This window comes from Lynx rufus, unplaced genomic scaffold, assembly GCF_022079265.1.
Source record: "Lynx rufus isolate CCGP_SWC_20201006 ecotype Redwood Valley unplaced genomic scaffold, mLynRuf1.p SCAF_18, whole genome shotgun sequence".
Lineage (NCBI taxonomy): Eukaryota > Metazoa > Chordata > Mammalia > Carnivora > Felidae > Lynx > Lynx rufus.
Genome location: NW_025814832.1, coordinates 25,349,327 through 25,370,590, shown reverse-complemented (window position 1 = coordinate 25,370,590; position 21,264 = coordinate 25,349,327). Strand labels below are relative to the sequence as shown.

At 44.7% G+C, this 21,264-nt stretch overlaps 2 protein-coding genes and 2 non-coding genes across 4 annotated transcripts; all 4 read left to right on the top strand.

Annotated features, from left to right (window-relative positions):
• The first annotated feature begins 3,062 nt into the window (after nt 1-3,062).
• RPL23 (ribosomal protein L23) lies at nt 3,063-8,936 on the top strand. The gene is made up of 5 exons (XM_047081165.1): nt 3,063-3,157; nt 3,737-3,820; nt 4,151-4,279; nt 8,591-8,704; nt 8,805-8,936. The coding sequence occupies exons 1-5, from the start codon at nt 3,145-3,147 to the stop codon at nt 8,885-8,887; spliced, it is 423 nt and encodes a 140-aa protein (XP_046937121.1). The 5' UTR covers nt 3,063-3,144; the 3' UTR covers nt 8,888-8,936.
• Nucleotides 3,853-3,990, top strand: LOC124513649 (small nucleolar RNA SNORA21). Its single transcript, XR_006962477.1, has one exon. It is a non-coding gene; the product is annotated as a small nucleolar RNA SNORA21 (small nucleolar RNA).
• Nucleotides 8,937-11,798: 2,862 nt separating the features above from the next.
• Nucleotides 11,799-15,117, top strand: CUNH17orf98 (chromosome unknown C17orf98 homolog). Its single transcript, XM_047080402.1, has 3 exons — nt 11,799-12,005; nt 13,922-14,021; nt 14,914-15,117. The coding sequence occupies exons 1-3, from the start codon at nt 11,799-11,801 to the stop codon at nt 15,069-15,071; spliced, it is 465 nt and encodes a 154-aa protein (XP_046936358.1). The 3' UTR covers nt 15,072-15,117.
• Nucleotides 15,118-16,140: 1,023 nt separating this feature from the next.
• TRNAC-GCA (transfer RNA cysteine (anticodon GCA)) lies at nt 16,141-16,212 on the top strand. The gene has a single exon. It is a non-coding gene; the product is annotated as a tRNA-Cys (tRNA).
• Nucleotides 16,213-21,264: the final 5,052 nt, after the last annotated feature.

Below are 21,264 nucleotides of genomic sequence, written 5' to 3'. Positions count from 1 at the left end.
GAGCCACCCAGGCACCCCAACAGACACTTTTTTTTTTAAAAATTATTTATTTTGAGAGAGAAGAAGAGCATGAACCTGGGAAGGGCAGAGAGAGAATCCTAAGCAAGCTCCACGGAGCCCGACATGGGGCTCAAACCCACAACTCTGAAATCAAGACCTGAGCTGAGCTCAAGACTTGGACGCTTAACCGACTGAGCCACCCAGGTGCCCCTAAGATTTATTTATTTGTTTGCTTATTTATTTATAGATTTTTTTAAAGTAATCTCCACATCCAACATGGGGCTTGGACTCACAACCCCAAGATCAAGAGTCCCATGCTCTACACAGAGCCAGCCAAGCACCCCTACAACAGACCTTTAGAAGGCAACCTGAAAAGGACTTGGCTAAGAGTCTCAGATGGACACCTGGATGGATGGTGGTTCCATTTATCAAGAGAGACACATTTGCTAAGGAAATCATATGTTCAGAAACCCATGGAATTTGGTTGAGAAGTGAAAGAGAGTGAAAAATTGGTAGCTAGAGAAGTTGGTGGGATCAACTGAAGGCATTTTAAGAATGATAAGAGAGATTTATAAATGTACAGATTTATAGACTTCTTAATGTTGAAGTGCCCCAGAGCTTAGCTCATGGTCTTTATTTATCCTTACTTTTTTTTTTTTAGATTTTTAAATTTATTTATTTTGAGAGCAAGAGTGTGTATGTGAGTGGGGGAGGGGCAGAGAGAGAGAGAGAGAGAGAGAGAGAGAGAGAGATAAAGAAAATCCCAAGTAGGCTCCACACTATTAGCACAGAGCCTGATGCAGGGCTTGAACTCACGAACCATGAGATCATGACCTGAGCTGAAATCAAGAGTCAGATGCTTAACCAACTGAGCCACCCAGGGTCCCCTAGATTTTTTTTATTTTGAATTAATCTCTACATCCAACATGGGGCTCGAACCTGCAACCCCAAGATCAAGAGTCGTTTGCTCCAGGTACCCCTATCCTCACTTCTTTATGATCTCATCCACTGTCATGGCTTTAAACACGGTTGACCCTTCAACAACATGGGTTTGAACTGCACTGGTCCACTTATATATGCATTTTTAAAAATATATATATTGTAGTACTGTAAATGTATTTTTTCTTCCCTATGATTTTCTTAAATTATTATTTTTTAAGTTTATTTATTTGAGGGGGAGGGGCAGAGAGAGTGGGAGAGAGAGTGAATCCCAAGCAGGCTTCACAACAGCAGCACAGAGCACAAGGTGGGGCTCGAACTCACAAACCCATGAGATCATGACCTGAACCAAAATCAAGAGTCGGCTGCTTAACTGACTGAGCCACCCAGGCACCCCTATTCCTTATTATTTCCTTAATAACATTTTATTTTCTGTCTTATATTCTAAGAGTCCAGTATTCTGAATCCAGTACATACAACATACAAAATATGTTTATGCTATTGGTAAGGCTTCTGGTCAAGTAGGCTAGTAGTAAAGTTTTAGGGGAGTCAAAAGTTATACATGAATTTTTGAGTGCATGGAGGGGTCAGAGCCTCTAATCCCTGAATTGTTCAAGGGTCAACTGTATACCTATACGCTAACAACTCCCGAATTTATAGATCCTTCTCTCCAGAACTCCAGGCTAATGTGTCCAACTTGTTATTTGAATTTTGTTTGGTTGTCTAATAGGCATCTAACTTAACATGTCCAAAATTGAAGTCCGGTTCTTAACCCCCAAATCTGTTCCCCCATAGTTTTCCCCAAGCCAGTTAATGGCAAGGCCATTTTCAGCTTGCTCAGACGTTTAAGGCCTTGGAGACATTTTGATTCCTTCCTTTCTTTCATGCCCCACATTTTGTTGGCTGTACCTCCAAAACACATCCAGAACCTGACCACATTACATTACCTCTACTGCTACCACTCTAGTCCAAATCACCATCATTCTTTCCTGAGTATTGCAAGAGCTTCCTAGCACATCTCCTTACTTGTAACTTTGTGTCCTTTCCCACAGTCTAGCTTCAATTAGAGTGATCTCAGGCACACTCATGCCTTAGGAAGCCTTCACTGGCTCATGACTATCTGTACTGCCCTTCCCTGCGAACTCCCTCACCTAAAATCTAATATCAAATAATCTTATTTGCTTTAATATCAGTTTCTCCCATGGAGCCCACACTGACCACATTGTTTCAAATTACAATTTGCCCCTCCACCCACTTCCTGATGCCTCTTACCTTGTTCTTTTACTTTTCCATGGTATGCATCATCTAACACACTATACACTGCAGTTATTGTATCTATTGTTTACTAATACCCACTGTCATTGCCACCCTAGCAGAATCGTTTATCTGTTTTTCCCCCTGATGTAGTCTAATGTATGCCCATGACAGTACCTGGCATAAAGCAGGTGCTCAATTAATATTTGAATATATCAACAGAAGGAAAGAGGCCAGAATGGGGAGGTTGAAGCTATAAAAGGGGTAACTGACATGCCAGGATCTCTAAAATACAAATGGGTATGGAACCAAACACACACACACACACACACACACACACACACACACACCTACACACACCGCACACGGGATTATCTGCAGCACTAGAATGGCTCTTCCCAATACCACATCCTTTTGGGGGAGGGGGGGAGGGAACTTTCACATTTGTTTATTTTTACTCGCCATCTCTTTTTCAGCACAGTTTTTTTTTTTCAAGACCACATCCTAAGCGTACCGTTTAGAGCTTTCTCGCTCGGTCCCCCACGCCCTGTGTTCTTCGGGGGGCCCCTACACAGCACAGAACCTTTTAATCAATCATTTCTGAGCTTCTAAGGTCCAGCGAAGTTCCTGACGCGTATTACGTGCTCAAAAGAGGTTTTTGGGTAAATTTACCAATGTTTCTGTGCCCCCGACTACATTAGACTTCTTAAAAAGGAGACTCCGGACGTCACTCGCTCCAGCAGCCCTCAGCGCCGACACCGCCCACTTCGCCGCGAGAACTTAACCCGACGGCCAGCATTTATTACGTAATAAAACTGCGCCCTGAAGCGGTGGAGGGAATAGGCGGATTGAGCAGGCTCCGGGACACGTGACGGGATTGGGCGGGGCATCAAGGTTCATATCCCAGAGTCCTTTGCACTGACTCCTTTTCCGACTCCTTGTTGAGCAAAGATGTCGAAGCGAGGTGAGTATCTGTGAGATCCTTCGCCATCTGTCGCGAGGTGGCTGCTGGTCGCGCCCGGAGCGCGACCACGGGCAGCTGTGGCGCTTTGCGCTCCTCCCGGGCGGAGAGGGAGAGGAGGGCCGCGAGAGAGCGCTGGAAGGGCTGCCGAAAGCGGCTGGGGGGGCCTGGCGGGTTGAGTTGGCCGGATCCGGACGGGACTCTAGACCGAACCTCGCGGGGTCGCTCTGCGCCTAGAGCTCCAGTAATGGAATTGAAGTGGGGCTGGCTTAGGCCCTATGCTGGGCGACTTGTGCGGGCTCCCGCCTTGCAAGAAGAGCTACGTGGTGCAAAAGCTGGAACGAAGATTGGGTGGTTCAGGCCCCTTACTCTCCACGTAAAGGCGGTAATAGTGTGGAATTGGCTGTTCGCCATGAGAACGGGGTGGCACATGGGGAGGGGTAGGTGGAATCCCAGAGAGAGGGAATTTAGTCTGCCGTTTCCCAAAGCACGTGCGAATGAATTTATACCTTACGAGTGTGAGGGCAACTCCGAACCATGACTAGACAGCGACCCCATTCCTGTGTTCCTTTCTACCCGCAGGACGTGGTGGGTCCTCCGGTGCGAAATTCCGGATTTCCCTGGGTCTTCCGGTCGGAGCCGTGATCAACTGTGCTGACAACACGGGTGAGACCTTCAGCTGCACCCTGCCAACCCCCCCCCTTTTAAAAGCACTCGTTGGGCCTTGACTAATGACCCACTGAGCCGTCAAGAAAGGGCAGAGGAAAATTTACACTGCTTTTGGGTGAAGCAGCAGCATGCTGTGTTGTTTTGCTTCAATCGGTGGTGTGACAAGGTATTGCACCTTGGTCAGGTGTGGGGGGGGGCGACTAACTCTTTGGGAGTAAGGGGAGGGAGAGGGTCTGGAAGTGACGGGGTGGGGGGGGAAATGTTACACCGGGAGAACTGCTTAATAAGCTCTCCAAAAAAGTCATGTTTGTTTACATTCTTTCATAGGAGCCAAAAATCTGTATATCATCTCTGTGAAGGGGATCAAAGGAAGACTGAATAGACTTCCTGCTGCTGGCGTGGGTGACATGGTGATGGCCACAGTGAAGAAAGGCAAACCAGAGCTCAGAAAGAAGGGTGAGTGGAGGTCCTGAGTCCTCCTGTTGCTTGGTGGACAGGTGCCCTTTACTAGAAAATGGAACAGTTACTCTACCATTTTCAAGGCTTCTTAAAAGCTTGATTTTCTTTGAGAGGAAGTCTGAGCTATTTATCTGCAATTGAAGTTTTGCTCTTGGCTGTGTTAGAGACTATTCTCTTCCCTATCTGGTTTTGTTGTATCTGTCGCTTTTTTTTTTTTTTTTTAATTGTTTTAAGTAATCTCTGCCCAGCCTGGGGCTTGAACTCATTACCCTGAGATCAAGAGTGACATGCGCTAGTGACTGAGCCAGCCATACACCCCATTGTTACATTTGTCCTTGTCCCCTTACGCCCTAAGTGTATTTGCCACACTGAAGTCAGGGCCCATCTTTTAAAAATGTAAGTCTGGGGTGTCTGGGTGGCTCAGTCAGTTAAGTGGCAGACTTCAGCTCAGGTCATGATCTCACGGTCTCTGAGTTTGAGCCCAGCGTTGGGCTCTGTGCTGAGAGCCTGGAGCCTGCTTCAGATTTTGTGTCTCCCTCTCTCTCTGCCGCTCCCCTGCTTTCTCTCTCTCTCTCTGTCAGGAACTGAATAAATATTTGGAAAAAAAAAAAAATTTAAAGTGTAAGTCTTGGGGCACCTGGCTGGCTTAAATGTAAACCTTGGCTTGTCATTTCCCTACTTAAGTTCTTTCTTGGTTCCCAATACAAGCTGCGAGGAAGTACATATTTACCCTGCCATTTCCCCGAGTTCAGTGGATAGTTCTAAACCACATCAGGTACCTATACCTGTAGAAACAAAAGCCCTGTCCTTGTAGAACTTAGTCCTTCTTCATGGTGCCTTCTCCAGCTCTATTGCTTTCAGGTCTTGATTTCTCCCTCCACCTTCCTTGGTGCTTCAGATCCTTTGTACTTTGTGCCTCCTGCCTGGAATACTCAAATTCAATCATCTTTAGCTCACTTCCTCGTTAACACATCTCCCCATCCACCAACACCCCCCCCCCGCCCCCCATCCTCCAGTAACCTAAATCCAAGCGGTATTTTTTGTGTAGCATTAGAGTTGTTTCTTCTACTTAAGTTCAGAAGATCAGGTAACTGTCTGGTTCATTGCTGATTTCTCAGCTACAAATGAATATGGTGGTGTTTAGTGTATATATATGTGTGTGTGTGTATAATTTAAAAAATTTCTTTTAGTATTTATTTATTTTTGGGAGACACAGTGCAAGCAGGGGAGGGAGGGGCAGAGAGAGAGAGACAGAATCTGAAGCAGGCTCCAGGCTCTGAGCTGTCAGCACCGAGCCCAACGTGGGGCTCGAACCCACAAAGTAGGGGATCATGACTTGGGCTGAAGTCAGACGCTTAACTGACTGAGCCACCTAAGCGCCCCAGTTTTTAAGTAACCTCTGCACCCAGCATGGGGCTTGAAGTCAGGATCCCAAGATCAAGAGTCACATGCCCTACCAACTGAGCCAGCCAGATGCCCCAGTAAATGTGGGGTTTGTTTGGTTTTTTGTTTTTTTAATAGGCATTTAGAGTTGACCAGGTGTCAGGCAAGTTTCCTTTCCTGGAACTACGGATTTGAAAGGGAAGAATGAAAACTTGCATAAAGTGGTTGTGAGATTCAGATAAAGCGTGTAGAGCATTTGGCCTGGGACACCTAGCACTTTGTAAGTACAGAATAACATATTCTTCGTGTTTTAAGGCAGGTTCTTTTTATAGAGGAGATTAACTCAAGATTGTGACTTGTCAAAAGTTTGTCATGGTTGCTTCTAAATCTCTTCTGGTAGACACTAAAACGGGGAGCTGGTCATTGCTTAATCCCCACTAGGTGTAGGAGTTGGTCGAGGGGAGAAGGTTTTGGAGCACTTCTGACTTGTAATGTCTTGTCTGGTTTTAGAGCTTCTGATACTCAGTGAACTTAACTTCAGCTCTTGGAACTTTCCTCCTGTACCTGTTTAGTCTGTCTGCCCTGGAATGTTTTCCTCTTCCTGAGGAGTCTGAGCTATCACTTGAATATACAGTACAAATATGATGGGTCTTGGCCACATACTGCAGTTACTCCTGGTAAACCTGCATAAACACACATCTCTACCGCTTGGTTTTTTTAGCCTTTGGGTCAAAAATCTTTGTTCTCCTTTAATACCACTTGAGGGTTTGGTAGGCAAGGAGTACCAAGCATTGTGGTTAAACATCGATTAATCAATGTGTAAATTGAGATCTACATGTGACTGGACAGGCTTTCCTCTTAGAACACTTGCTGGGTCTGATCTGTGGCCTGGAAAGCTGTCAGAGAAGGGCAGAGCAACCCGCTTGTCACCGTTGGTGAGATGGCAGCAGTACATGTTGTTGGTCTCCATCTGATTATTGTGGGACAGACCAGAGAACACTTCATGGTTTTAAAAATAGTTGTGAATTTCCAACTCCATCAATGTCTTACTTGTTCTGGGTTCTGCCAAATGAATACATCCCCTCACGTTAGGCTTCCATATAGCAGAAACTTGAAATGGAGGCAGTGGAAAGGGGCAGTTTTGCAAGTCAGAGTCTTGGATTTGTGTGGCCTTGTTCATCTGCTAGATTGGTCATTTGTGAGAATTTAAATGGTTATGAGTAGGGGTGCCTGACTGGCTCTGGGTAGAGCATACAACTCTTGATCTTGGGGTCATGAGTTCAAGCCCCATGTTGGGCGTAGAGTTTACTTTTTAAAAAATGGTTTTGAGTAGATAAGGGCTCAACAGGAGGCTCTTAGTAAATACTAGTTAACCCTCAACGTGTATTTCATTGTTAAAAACTTGATCAGAGTCTGTGTATAGAGACAGTATTTGCCTCAAGGATAGCCAGGATCCCTGTCCTATATAAAATCCTGTATTTGCAGTGTCTGACCTTGAATATGGCAATGTAACTGTTATCTCTATTTTCCAAGAGGAAAACTTGAACCTCAGATTATTAAGTAACTTGTTCAGTGACTGTCAAGATTTGCATGCAGGTTGTGTCTGACTTTAGTTCTTTCAAGTGCAGTAGGTGAAGATCTGGGAAAGTGTTCACTTTACGTGCAGGTAAGTTTTTAGAAGTTACTTAAGACCCTGGAAAACAGTTCCTCAAAAAGTTAAACCCAGTTAGTTACATAGGCAATAGAAGTTAAATTAAAATTGCCCAACTTTCAGACTTCCAAGAGATGATCACTGTTAATATTTTGCCATATGTCCTTTTTTCTTGACTTCTGTGCAAAAAATTTCTTGTTTAAATGGGACCATGACCTTCCCATTAACCCATTCTTCTTGCTTCACAGATGATTGTACTACATATGAAAAATTACAGATAGACCTAATCATTTTTAAATGATTCTGTTTTGTGTTTTTGCCATGAGACAGATGGGTTAATTCCAAGTTTTTGCTCTATTAACATATGTATGTGCCCAGCAGTAGCAGTTAGGCATTTGAGATAAAGTAGAGTGTGTGGTCACGATCCTGGACATACTCAGGGAGTTCAAGGAGTGTGTACACATAATGCACGCTAGAAGTTGCAGGGTTTCTTTGGCTAAATTCATGTGTAAATGAGCTGATATTTATATAATCTAACATGGTACGTATTCAGTTCCAACATAATCTTGGAGGGCAGTAATTTTTACATCTAGGTGTGTATTTTCTTAGAAGTTTTGATCTGTACTGGGGTGGAACATTGCCTAATGAGTTAATAGCTTGGCCTCTACTTTTTCAGGGTTTTTTTGTTTGTTTGTTTTTTAACGTTTATTCATTTTTGAGAGACAAAGCATGAGCAGGGAAGGGGCAGAGAGAGAGGGAGACACAGAATCTGAAGCACGTTCCAGGCTCTGAGCTGTCAGCACAGAGCCCGATGCAGGGCTCGAACTCACGAACTGCGAGATCATGACCTGATTCGAAGTCGGACACTCAACCGACTGAGCCACCCAGGCGCCCCACTACTTTTTCAGTTCTAAAGGGGGTCCCATTTTGTGATACTAGGATCTTAACAGTCCCCACCTGTTGGGTGAAAGCATAGAAGGTGCTTAGCAAGTTTCCTGCTGGTATGTTGCTAATTGTTCTCCTGAAAGAAGGTCCAAATTTACACTTGAAGGAAATGCAGGCAGTTTTGACTTGGAGTAAGGTATTTCCATAAGGGGCGATTGGTGTTTGATAAGGGGTTTGTCTCTCAGACTTGCTTTTAGGGAATGAAAAGCTAATGGTGAGTATGCATTCCGTCCAAATGGAAATGTTGGGGAACTGGGTGGGATGTAAACTGCTCTCTTGTGGTGGCACTGGGACAGGTTAAATGACTGCTACCCTTTTTTCCCTTTTAGTACATCCAGCAGTGGTAATTCGACAACGAAAGTCATACCGGAGAAAAGATGGAGTGTTCCTCTATTTTGAAGATAATGCGGGGGTCATAGTAAATAATAAAGGTGAAATGAAAGGTAAGAAAGTATCCACGTTGTTCCCTAGGCCTTTGAGATGGGACGATTTAACCTTGGGTCTGTCTGATCTTACCTGTCACCACATTCTTTTTTTATGCAGGTTCTGCTATCACAGGACCCGTTGCAAAGGAGTGTGCAGACTTGTGGCCCAGGATTGCATCCAATGCTGGCAGCATCGCATGATTATTTCCTTTATCTGTTTTAAAAAAGAAGTAAAAGTTATGTGCTCCCAGTGTTTGCTTTCTTGTTCTCTTGTACACGTTACTCTTCTTGACATCACCTAGCCCTTGCGTCCTTTTGTAAAATGAAATTACTCAGTGCAAACTTCCTGGGGACATGTGTGAAACAAAGATAAACAGTACTTGCACTTTTCGACTCTATAGACACTTACGGACTTTCCAATTTCTGCTGTAAAAACTTATTTGGGTTTGGAGTCCTTAAATCGCAGATAGTGGGTACTGTTTGATAGGAGGTTACCCCAGGTAACTGCCTTGCAATTCATTTGAGATAATGTAGAGTGAATGGTCAGATCCTAGACACACATGGAGGTCCAGGAGCGACGTGAGGAAGGACCAGATTCAGGTGTATAGATGCAGATTTGTGCAGTTCTGGGTTTTGGGTAAACTGGCACATAAATGACTTTATTTGTAAAATCTAACATGTATGTAACTGCCATTGGGTTTGCTTTTATGAACGGTGATTAAATTATTTTATTTTAAATTATCAGGTTTTTTTGCTATCAAAACATTTTGACAGGATGGCTGTATAATGTACCTGCTAAACCTTAGTTCGAGGATAAAAGGTGATGGGGGCGCCTGGGTAGCACAAGCCAGGTCACAAGCTCACAGTGCCTGAGTTGGAGGCCCAGATTGCAGAGCCTGCTTGGGATTCTCTCTGTCCCTTCCCCACTCTAAACTTTAAAAAAAAAACTTCAAAACCTTAAAAAATAAAGGTGATGTGATGATACCAACACAGTGGGTGTAAACCTTGGCAAATTCTACTTGAAGGAATTGGACATTGGTTTTTGTTTTTAAGAGAGGATCTAAAGCAGGCTCCACACTGAGTGTGGAGCCCTACACTGGACTCAATCTCACAACCATGGCATCATGACCTGAGCTAAAATAGAGTTGGATATTCAACCAACTGAGCCACCCAGGTGCCCCTGTAACTTTTCTTTCTAAACCATGAGAAGATTTATGTGATGTTTCAAGGCCTGAGGAAAAATGACCATTTGGCAGGTTTGGGTCAATAGTGTGGCCTGAAGATGTTGGAATAGGCTTTTTAGATTGAGGTTTGTGTTCATCTTATTTTGAGATTAACAGTATTCTGAAAATACCCAGCCTTAAGTGTTCTCTTGTAAGGCTAGAGATGAGAGGATATAAGGACCCCAGCACATACTCAGTAAGATTACCCTTTTGTCCTTCAAGATTCTGCATGGAATGTATTAGATTTAAGTAGTGGTCCTCAACCTGAGGAGTTAAAAAGACATGTACAGGCAATATCACAGGCCAATTAAGTCAGATTATGGAGGTAGGACCCAGACCTCAGTACCTTTTTTTTTTTTTTTTTAATTTTTTTTCAACGTTTATTTATTTTTGGGACAGAGAGAGACAGAGCATGAACGGGGGAGGGGCAGAGAGAGAGGGAGACACAGAATCGGAAGCCGGCTCCAGGCTCTGAGCCATCAGCCCAGAGCCCGACGCGGGGCTCGAACTCACGGACCGCGAGATCGTGACCTGGCTGAAGTCGGACGCTTAACCGACTGCGCCACCCAGGTGCCCCAGTACCTTTTAAAGATTCCCCAGGAGATTCCGAGGTGCAGCAGCCAAGATTGAGATCTGGTGCTGTCTAGACTGAGCCTATCTTGTTTTAGAAATATATTCAGAAGTCTAAAACAGACCTGTCTTCCTCCTGCCCCCTATCCTCCAGCCTGGTGAGATTGAAGTCTTTAATGTGACATGAGATGTGAAATTAGTCCTTTTTATCCTGTTGTGTGAACTCTACATGTGAAATTTCTCACCTTCAAATAGTGAGGGCTGGGTCTCTTCCCTTCCTTGTCTTATGTCTTACATGTTCTGCCTGGGTCCATTTCAAGTTGTAACAGAGTAGACTCAAACTATAGACATTAACCTATAATTTCAGGTTTCTAGGAATTTGCCTTTCATGGTATAGAAACCTTAGATATGCTGAGTATTGCCAGAATTAGTGGTTTTCTGCGTATATAAAGCAACCTTTTCTAATACACGTGCCTTCATATAGTGAATATAAAAGACTTCTGATCCTGTTGTCTCGTGTAGGATAATCGCATGTCAGAGTTGGGTGTGAGGAGTAGTTTGATGGTTAAACCATCTGTGTAAGGGCTTCTTCAAGGGGAAAAGTTGAAGAAGGAAATAAAAATCACCTGTAGTCACAACAACTAGAGAAAATCTTTGTTCATGGTTTGCTATATCCTGTCACATATACAAAAAAAATTAGCCAGGGGATAATGTGTCAACCTGCTGGTTTCTTGTTTTTTTTTGTTGTTGTTGTTTGTTTGTTTGTTTTTTGTTGTTGTTGTTTTTAAGCTGGAGGAGGAATACTAGCTGATGGAAATAATTGGGTTGGGTGGGGAGAAGTGCTTTAAGAGGACTTCCTGGAAGTCAGGAGACCTGAATTCTGGCTCTGGATCCACCACTAAGTGGGTTTAGGGAATATCCCAATGTTTCTTGAGCTTCAATTCCCACTTGTGTAAAATGAGAGTCGGAAGTAAATGCTATCTGAACTTTCTGATCATTCTGGGTACAAACAAGCTTCCCAGGGAGACGGAGTTTGGGAAATGTATATAGGGGGGCGGGGCCCAGTTGCGTTCACACTGCCCACGTTCTGTAATCCCCCTCTTCAATCTCCAATTCCTCTTGCGTGGTCTCCTGTTGGTCATCCTTCATCTCACGGCCACGCAAGCAACTTCCCTCACAGCCCTAGGAGCCTACCCTATTAGATGGGGCCATAGGGTTTGTGTCGCAGGAGTCTCTGACACGTCACAATGCGCAGGGGAGCCCCTACCTAGGGCCCTCAATTCCCACCAGAAAGGCCCTCGGAGGCTGTAGTGGTTGGGATGTCGCGCGTGTGCGAGTGTCCTCTGCGGCTGGAAAAGGGCTTCATCTTGGATGGTGTGGCCGTGAGCACCATGGCCCGCACCTATGAGCGCCTGAGGCCCAAGGTCTGGTCGGCGATTCCGCCCTACAACGCTCAGCAGGACTACCACGCCCGCCGATACTTCCGGAGCCGCGTGGTTCCGCCAGTGCTGCGCCGGACTGAACAGGTTATTTATAAGAGTGCCCCGGACGATCCCACTGTCTGTCCCCACAGAGCTCGACCCTGTGGCGGGGCGTTTTACCCCTCGGGCGGGCCCTCCCACCCCCTCGGTTTTCTTAGTGAACCCCCGGAACTGGCGCAGGCGGATGACAGGTATTGAGTTCACTGAGCTCACAAAATCACTTTCCATCCCTGAATTTGAGAATGTTCCCATTTTGGGTTTCTGCAAGCCTTAGCGAACGGGCCTGGAACCTGGCCTCTCCCAAATAGATCGGTGTCATTGTCCTTTTTGACGTCATGGACCCGACCTTGGGGTGATCTCGCACCACAGATTCTCTAAGAGCGCGAAAATCCTTGTGACCTCAGCGAACACCTGCCAGGCGGGGCGCCCTCCATCGGTGACGTCATAGTTGCAGAGGCGCCCCTCGATGGGACTTTCTGTGAGCAGGCAGGAAGGAAGCTTCCCGAACCTCTGCTACCTCACTCTCCCCAGCCCTTTCCCCTCGTGGATGTTGCCCCTTCTCAGCAGAGTCCTACCCGGGATCAAAGATCCTGACGCTATTTGCTGATGGCTTCAACACCTTTGCCTCCAATATTTCTGTCTCCATATGTCACAGTGGTATGGGTAGGGGAGAGGAGGGCTTAGCGGGGGTTATTCTGGGAACAAATCTTGGGTTTTTTGTGTGTGATCTCAGTGTTTGTGTCTGCGTGTCTGCGTGTATATCGCGTGTATATGGACACATCCGTATGTGGCATGCTTGAGGGTGTACGTGTAATTACTCATGTAATTTTTATGACAGAACCAGAGTCTAGGAGGAAAAAAGAGAAAAACTTGAGTATTTAAAAGCTTGAAAATAATATGGTGTGCACACTTTTTAAATTTTCCATTTGTAAGTATTTAACCATCACAACCGTTTGTAGTAGGTATTACTTCATTTGCATAGAGATAATGGGGGTTTGGGGCTCCTGGGTGGCTCAGTGGGTTAAGCCTCCGACTTTGGCTCAGGCTCAGGTCATGATCTCACAGTTCCTGGGTTCGAGCCCCTCTTTGGGCTCTGTGCTGACAGCTCAGAGCCTGGAGCCTGCTTCAGATTCTGTTTACCTCTCTCTCTGCCCCTCCCCTACTCGGATGTGCTCTCTCTCTCCCTCTCCCTCTCTCTCAGAAATAAATAAACATTAAAAAAAAAAAGATAATGGGGATTTTTATTTTTTTGTTTTGTTTTTAAGTAAACCCTGCCCCCAGTGTGGGGCTTGAACTTACACACCCAACATCAAGAATGGCACGCTCTACAGACTGAGCCAGCCAGGCTTCCCCAAATAATGTATGTATGTTTGTTTGTTTGTTTATATTTTGAGGGAGAAGTGTGCAAGTGAGCGAGGGGCAGAGAGAGAGAGAGAGAGAGAGACAGAAGTGGGGCTCACCCGAAGCAGAGCTCAAGCTCACCCGATGTGGGACTTGAACTCACAAACCGTGAGATCATGACCTGAGCCAAAATCAGCTGCTTAACAACTAAGCCACCAAGTTGCCCCGATAATGCATATTTTTAAAGTGAATTAAGTAACTTTTACTATGCCAGGCCCTTTATTGGAACTATCTCACTTAAATCTCTCAGCAACCCTCCTTAAAGCCAGAAGGAAATTGAGGTCCAGAAAAGCTGTGTCATTGGCCCAGGGTCACACAGCTTGTTAGTGGCAGAGCTGGACTGGAACCAGTCTGTCTGGCAACAGACAGCCCTTAACTGCCCAGCTATGCTGCCTCTCCCTGAGAGATAATAGGTCAATACGTATATTTATATTTAATCTGTCTGGCCCAGTTACCCCTGGCTGTGACCTCTTCTCTCTCCCCGAAATAAGCCCAAAGGGAGTTTGCGTGTGCACCTCTCAGCATGGTGGCTGACAGTCTGTTTTCTCCCTCACTTTCAGGATCTCGGGGGCACAGGCAGGGATGGCTGGATAGTGGATTATTTCCACATCTTCGGGCAAGGACAGAGATACCTGAACCGGAGAAACTGGGCAGGGGCAGGCAAGTGCCACCTGGCTTTCCAGCCTCACCATGGACCCACTTGGAAGAGTGATGTGCATTCCCCCAGTTCAGAGAGAAACCTGGCCACAGAGAGCCCTGTTTTCAGGGGAAGAGGCCCAAGGACTGCATCCTCCAGCTTTTCTTCTCACGCATGAGCAGATGGTGTCACTGTGCTCCTTATATTTAGTGATTGAGTGCCTACTGTATGTCAGATGCTTTCTGCCCTCACGCTATCCCTGTGCTACAGCCGGGGAAACGGAAGTTTAGGGTGGTAAAGTGATTGGCCAAGAAGGGCTTAGCTGGGATCAGAGTTCCACTCTTTCCAACTCTAAAACCCATGTTCCCCTCACTGCTCCCGGCCTGAGCAGGCTGTGTCCTGCTCCTTTTCCGAGCCCAACTTAGCAACAAGAAAGGAAGGGTTGAGAGCTGTTTTTCTGACAGTGTGAACCCTCCTCCCACCCAACCCCATCGCCCTTTCACCACACTCTAGTCACATGCTCCTGTGCACCATTTGGCCAAAGTGAGCTCATCCATTTTCTCCAGATGGGTCAGAAGCAAGGGTGAAATGTTTTCAGTCTTCCTGGGAGCAAGGCAAGTTCGGCCAAGCCCAGAATCTTCTGGCCCCTCCTGTGCTAGCACATACCATTCACACTCCTCCTGTATACTACTCGTGGTATGTGGTTTGGTTTCTAGAAAGCTGCCTCCTTGACTTCATCAACCCTTGGCTTTTAATCAAGACCCTTGAGACACTCCAGGATTGAGGTTTTAGCTGGGACATGGGGAGCATGTTCTATACCAGCCCTGGGACGGCGGGGGCCGGGGCGGGGGGGGAAGCAAGAGGGAGGGGGGTGGTGGCTGAATGCAGGCTCAGGCTTCTCTCTGTGCCCCCAAGGGCATTCCCTCCAGCAGGTGACAGGGCACGATAACTACAATGCTGATCTGAAAATGATCAACGGGCTCAATGGTCGGTTTGGCTATCGCAGGAACACCCCAGACCTCCGCCAGCGCCCGTCGGTCTTTGGAGAGGTCACCCGATTCCCTCTCTTCTGACAGCATCTCTTCCCTTCCCACCCCTTGACCTGAATAGAAGACAGATGTTCAGACGATCTCTCAATTCTACTTTTATATAAACAGTGATGTTATTGTGCCTCCAAGTGTGCTGTTTCTTTCCCAAGTTTGGGACCGGGGCCAGCTAGTTTCTTCACCCTCTGCTTCTCTAGCCTTTGGAGAGGAGGTGGGAGGAGAGAGGCCATCCTCAGGCCTGTGCCCTTACGCCCCATGCCCACGAGTGCCAGGCTTGAAAGGAGGCCTCAGTTCTCCCCCGTCCATGTAAGAAGAAACTGCACTGCTCACCGAGCCCTCCACAAAGCTCTGCCCCAAGCAGCAGCAGGGCCCTGGGTTAGACACTGGCTACTGATGTTCCATCAAGAACTGAGCCAAAAGGGGGGCGCCTGGGTGGCGCAGTCGGTTACGCGTCCGACTTCAGCCAGGTCACGATCTCGCGGTCCGTGAGTTCGAGCCCCGCGTCGGGCTCTGGGCTGATGGCTCAGAGCCTGGAGCCTGTTTCCGATTCTGTGTCTCCCTCTCTCTCTGCCCCTCCCCCGTTCATGCTCTGTCTCTCTGTCCCAAAAATAAATAAAAAACGTTGAAAAAAAAAATTTTAAAAAGAACTGAGCCAAAAGGGATTCGGCCAAAGGGATTGTCATTGGTTGCCCTGAGAAGGGTTTCGTGATTTTCCTGAGAGTCATCCCATCCAAAATAACTGACATCTTCCTTCTCCTTTCTACCCTCAGTCCATCAAGAGTCAGGGCATGAACAAGGGGATATCTGGGGGTGTTTTTTAGCCTCTGGATTCTGATCTAGTAATTCTGACACAGTGCTTGTGGGCACTTTCTCTGCTGGTGCTCTATCAGTTTCCTTTTCAGCTAGTTTCCAGGATGTCATTTTTCAAGTGTCCCCACCCAGTTCACTGGTGACCAAGAGAAAAGCCACAGCAGATGATGGATACAAAAGAAGGTGGAGCTTTAGAACACAAAGCCTGCCAGAGCTCTGGTGTGGGTGGAACCTGGTGGTATTGAGTCACCTTAAGTGGACAAGGAAGAGAAGAATAATAGGTCATGGGGGTATAGCTCAGGGGTAGAGCATTTGACTGCAGATCAAGAGGTCCCCGGTTCAAATCCGGGTGCCCCCTTCCTCCTCCCTTTTGTAATTCCATTAAGTGGAAGTCAGTAAGGGCACCATACCTCTTAACTCCCAGCCAGAGTGTCTAGAGCGGACAAAGAATTGTCAATGCATTCTTTGATTGAAACACTACTGATCTCCCCAGATTCCAAAGGATACTTAGCTGAGACCCCTGGATGACCTTGTTGGGCTTCAATTAAGACAAAGTCCCCTGGGGCACCTGGGTGGCTCAGTGGGTTAAGCGTCCACCTTCAGCTCAGCTCATGATCTCACACTCCGTGAGTTCGAGCCCCGCGTCAGGCTCTGTGCTGACAGCTCAGAGCTGGAGCCTGCTTTGGATTCTGTGTTGCCCTCTCTCTCTCTACCCCTCCCCTGCTCATGCTCTGTCTCTCTATCTCAAAAGTAAATAAAAACATTAAAAAATAAAATAAAGACAAAGTCCCCTAAGGAAATTCTGAATCTAAAATTAGGTATGAGAGCTTTGAACATAAATGTAGCAATCTGAGGGATGAGAGTACAGGTAAAGAGGATCATACAACGTGCGTTTTTGAGAGCTTAGGCCAGTGCATGTAAGGCAGCTGTAAATTAAAAGATGAAACAGGGCCCCTGCCCTCAGGGAGTTTTATGTCTGCTGGAAGTTGACATATTCATACACAGCTATCACAGGAAGACATCGGGTTGTAGCTCAAGGAAGAAACATCTTTTAAAAATACCTACCCACCTTTTCTAGACATAACTTCTAAGTGAAGCTTTCCTACAATTTGAGGGGACATTTCTGCCTAATCTGAAGAGTTTATTATGGACATGTTGTTTCTGATGCCACAATCCCTTCTAGATGGTTCAGGGCACTTTCCTCTTAGTAGTTTATTGTGCCAGTCAGAGTTCTTGGCATGGAATAGATACCCACTCTGGCCACTGAAAGGAGAAAAGGAGTCTCCTAGAGGCAGGGGGACTCATGGTGTTGATGGAAGTTTGGAGAACCTAACTCACAAAGCATTAACTATGAAGGGCAGCAGAGGAGGGAAATCGAGCTCTGGTCTCCTCTCTCAGGAAGTGTCCACTGCTGATGTCACCAATTCAGGGCACTTATCACCAAGTCGTGGTATGGTTCCATCTGGACCTGCATCTCCAGGATACTTCCTCAAGCTTCAAGATGCCAAGTGCACGGTGCCCGGGTGGCTCAGTCGGTTAAGCGTCTGACTTTGGCTCAGGTCATGGTCCCAAGGTTTGTGGGTTTGAGCCCCGCGTCGGGCTCTGTGCTGACAGCTCAGAGCCTGGACCCTGTTTCAGATTCTGTGTCTCCCTCTCTCTCTTTCTGCCCCTCCCCTGCTCACACTCTATCTATCAAAAGATTTGATTGGTTGAGTCATGGTCTGACGTGTGTGCAGTTTTCTGCCAGGAAGGGAAGGAGGTAGTGTTGCCTCATCAAGTTTGACAGTGCGAGATAGTCCCCCTGAATTGGAGGGGTGTTTGGTGCAAAAATGCATGTATCGCCACTTTCCCTTCCTTGAAGAAACAATTGTAAGGAGAGAGCGTGAAAATTCACTGGTTTATAGTTCTAGTGGTCAAGAATTTGCTCTCTCACACCCCTTGATTTCCCATTTGCTAAAGTTAGGTCAAAAACATTTTTTTAATGTTTATTTTGAGAGAGAGAGCAAGAGCAGGGAGGGGGGAGAGAGAGAGGGAGAGAGAAAATCCCAAGCAGGCTCTGCACTGTTAGTGATCTCAAGAACCGTGAAATCATGACCTGAGCTGAAATCAAGAGTCAGATGCTTATCCCACCGAGCCACTCAGGCGCCCCTGAAGAGGCATTTCATAAAGGAAGAGATGCAAATGGTGGATAAAACCATGAAAACGTATGCAACATCACGAGTCATCAGATAAATGCAAATCAAAATCATATTGTGACACCATACATGCATCAGAATGACTAAAATGAAAAAGACTGGTAACATCAGACGCCAACTCTTACTTGGTGGGAATGTCAAATAGTATGCCATTTTGGGGAAAGATCTGGCAGTTGGTACAAAACTGAAATGTACTGACCTTCTGGCCCAGCAATTCCATTCCTAGAATTTTACTCGGGGTAAATGAAAACATACTTACAAAAAGACCTATATAGGAATGTTCATAGAGACATTTTTCATAACAGGCAGAACTAAAAACAGACTAGGGTCCACCAATAGGAAGGTGATTTTTTTAAATCTGTGAGGGGCGCCTGGGTGGCTCAGTCGGTTAAGCATCTAACTTTGGCTCAGGTCATGATCTCATGGTCCGTGAGTTCAAGCCCCACATCAGGCTCTGTGCTGACAGCTCGGAGCCTGGAGCCTGCTTCAGATTCTGTGTCTCCCTCTCTCTCTGCCCCTTCCCCTTCATGCTCTGTCTCTCTCTGTCTCAAAAATAAATAAACATTAAAAAAATATATTAAAAAAAATAAATCTGTGGTTTATTCATACAAGGAAATACTACTCATCCATAACAAGGAATGAATTACTGATTCAAGATGGATGAATCTCACCAACATAGTGCTGATAAAAAACCTTACAGAAAAGATTGTATGTTGTATTATTCCAGTTATATGAAATTCTAGAACAGACACAACTAATCTATGGTGAAAACAAATCAAAAGAGTGGTTGCCTCTTGGGTGGGGGTGGGAAAGAGATTAGCCAGGAAGGGGAATGAGGGGAATTTTACGGGGATGATGTTAATGTTCCATTTGTTTCTTTCTTTCTTTTTTTAAGTACACTCCATTCCCATCATGGGGCTTGAACTCGTGACCCTGAGATTCTGAGTCACATGTTCTACCAAATGAGCCAGCCAGGCACCCCACTGTTCCATTTCTTGATTGGGGTTTGGGTTACACTGGTGTATGTATCTGTCAGACTTAGTGAATGGACACTTAAGATTTATACATTTCATTTTATGTAGCTTTAACATGAAATGAAAAACACTGTAAACAAATATGAACTCTAGTTAATGATATGCATGCTGAAGTATTTAGGAGGAAGTGTATTGTCTGCGATTTATTTTGATTTTTTAATTATGTTGATATATATAAGTATATAAGTTATATATATTTATATGTAATGATTAAATTAATATAATTATTATATTTTTATATTATTTGTATCTATAGGTTACATATGTTTATATCACATATATAATTTTTGTATATAATATATTTATCATATATAATTGTATATTTATATATTTTATTTAAATTTATATTTATACATTTATATTTTATTTAATATATATATATATTTTTTTAATTTTTTTTAATGTTTATTTATGTTTGAGAGACAGAGAGAGACAGAGTGTGGGCAGGTGAGGGAGACACAGAATCTGAAGCTCCAAGGCTCCAGGCTCCAAGCTGTCAGCACAGAGCCTGACGTGGGGCTTGAACTCACGAACTGTGAGATCATGACCTGAGTGAAGTCGGATGTTTAACCAATTGAGCCACCCAGGTGCCCCTAATATATTTTTATATAATATATTTATATATTTATATTTTATATTTTTATTTTTTACACATTAATCTATAGTTATACATTTATATTTTATTTAATATATTTTTATATAATATATATTTATATATTTATATTTTGTATTTTTATTATTTACACATTAATTCTAATTTATATTAACTATATAAATCAACATAATAAATTATATATATTAAAATATAAATATATATTATATATAGAGAGAAAGAAATGTGATCAAGCCAGTATAGTAATATAGTAAAGTGTTCACTGTGTTCACTGTAGAATGTAGGTGGTGAGTTTATAGATGTTCCGTGTAAAATTCGTTCACCTGTGTTGAATGTTTGAAATTTTTCATAATGAAATGTTGGGGACTGTTTTCAAAAAGGTGAACCAATATAAGTAAAAGTATTAAATAAATGTCATTGCTATATGAACATGACAAAAATCATGACAGTGGTACTTTTGAATGACTGAAGTAGGTGAGCAGAGCATTACTTCATTTAATACACACAGCAACCTTATGAGGTAGGTTAGGTGCTAATAAAATCATTGTTTTGGTTATGGGGAAACTGAGGCTCAGAAAAGTTTCCCGACTTGCAATGTGGCATGCCAGCATCCCAGCCCAAGTCTGTTTTGACTCCAGAGCTCATTATGTTTTGCTGCTTGTGCAAAAATTTATTTCTCTGTGTTAATACATTACTTTGTACATTTCTCAATTGCAGCCTTTGTTATACTATAGTGATGTCAGGTGTTAGATGTCTGTCACCTCCTCCACACCATGAGCCCCTTCAGGGCAGAAACAGTTTCCATCTTTGTAGCTTCCATACAAAAGTATAGTGCTAACTAGCCTATAATCACCTCTCCCTTAAGGTGCTGATGGATGAAGGAAGGAAGAAAGAAAGAAAGAAATGCTTCCTAACTTCGATGACGTTTTGGCTAACTTACCCACAGAGTTCCCTCTCCCACCACTTTCTGCAAAGATCTATGCTTAACCAGACCACTTGATCAGAGCCTATCTGTGTTCACCTTGGTCAACAGCTGTGGGGCTATTTATGATTACTTGACAGGGCTGGTTGCCACAAGCCCCAAAGAAGCAAAAGTTGGAGCATCTGTCTCTGGAATAGCTGAGGAGTAGCAAAGACCTGACTTTACCTCAGGAAGAGAATTTGTCAGTTTGAAGACTATGGCTATAATACAATTTGTCCAGTGTCTGACATCTGTTGAATGGAGGGATGGATGGAAGGATGGACGGATGGATGAATGATGAGTAGCTGGATGAAAAGGCAACACAAGTCAGCCACGGTGATTAATTTCTTGATCAGTGATGTCTCGCCTTTCCTTATTGGGGAAGCATCTCTGTATCACGATGTTTGTAAACAACCTTCACATTTCCTGGTTTCAGACAAGACTATATTTTTCCTTGAAAACTAACTTTATTCTAAAAACATTTTCAAATTTTACTGTGCATCTGAATCACACGAAGAACTTGTTAGAATCTGGGGATTTGACCCTTTGGGAAGTCTGATTCAGTGATTCAGGGGTAGGGCCCAGGGTTGAATAAGACCTTCAGGGC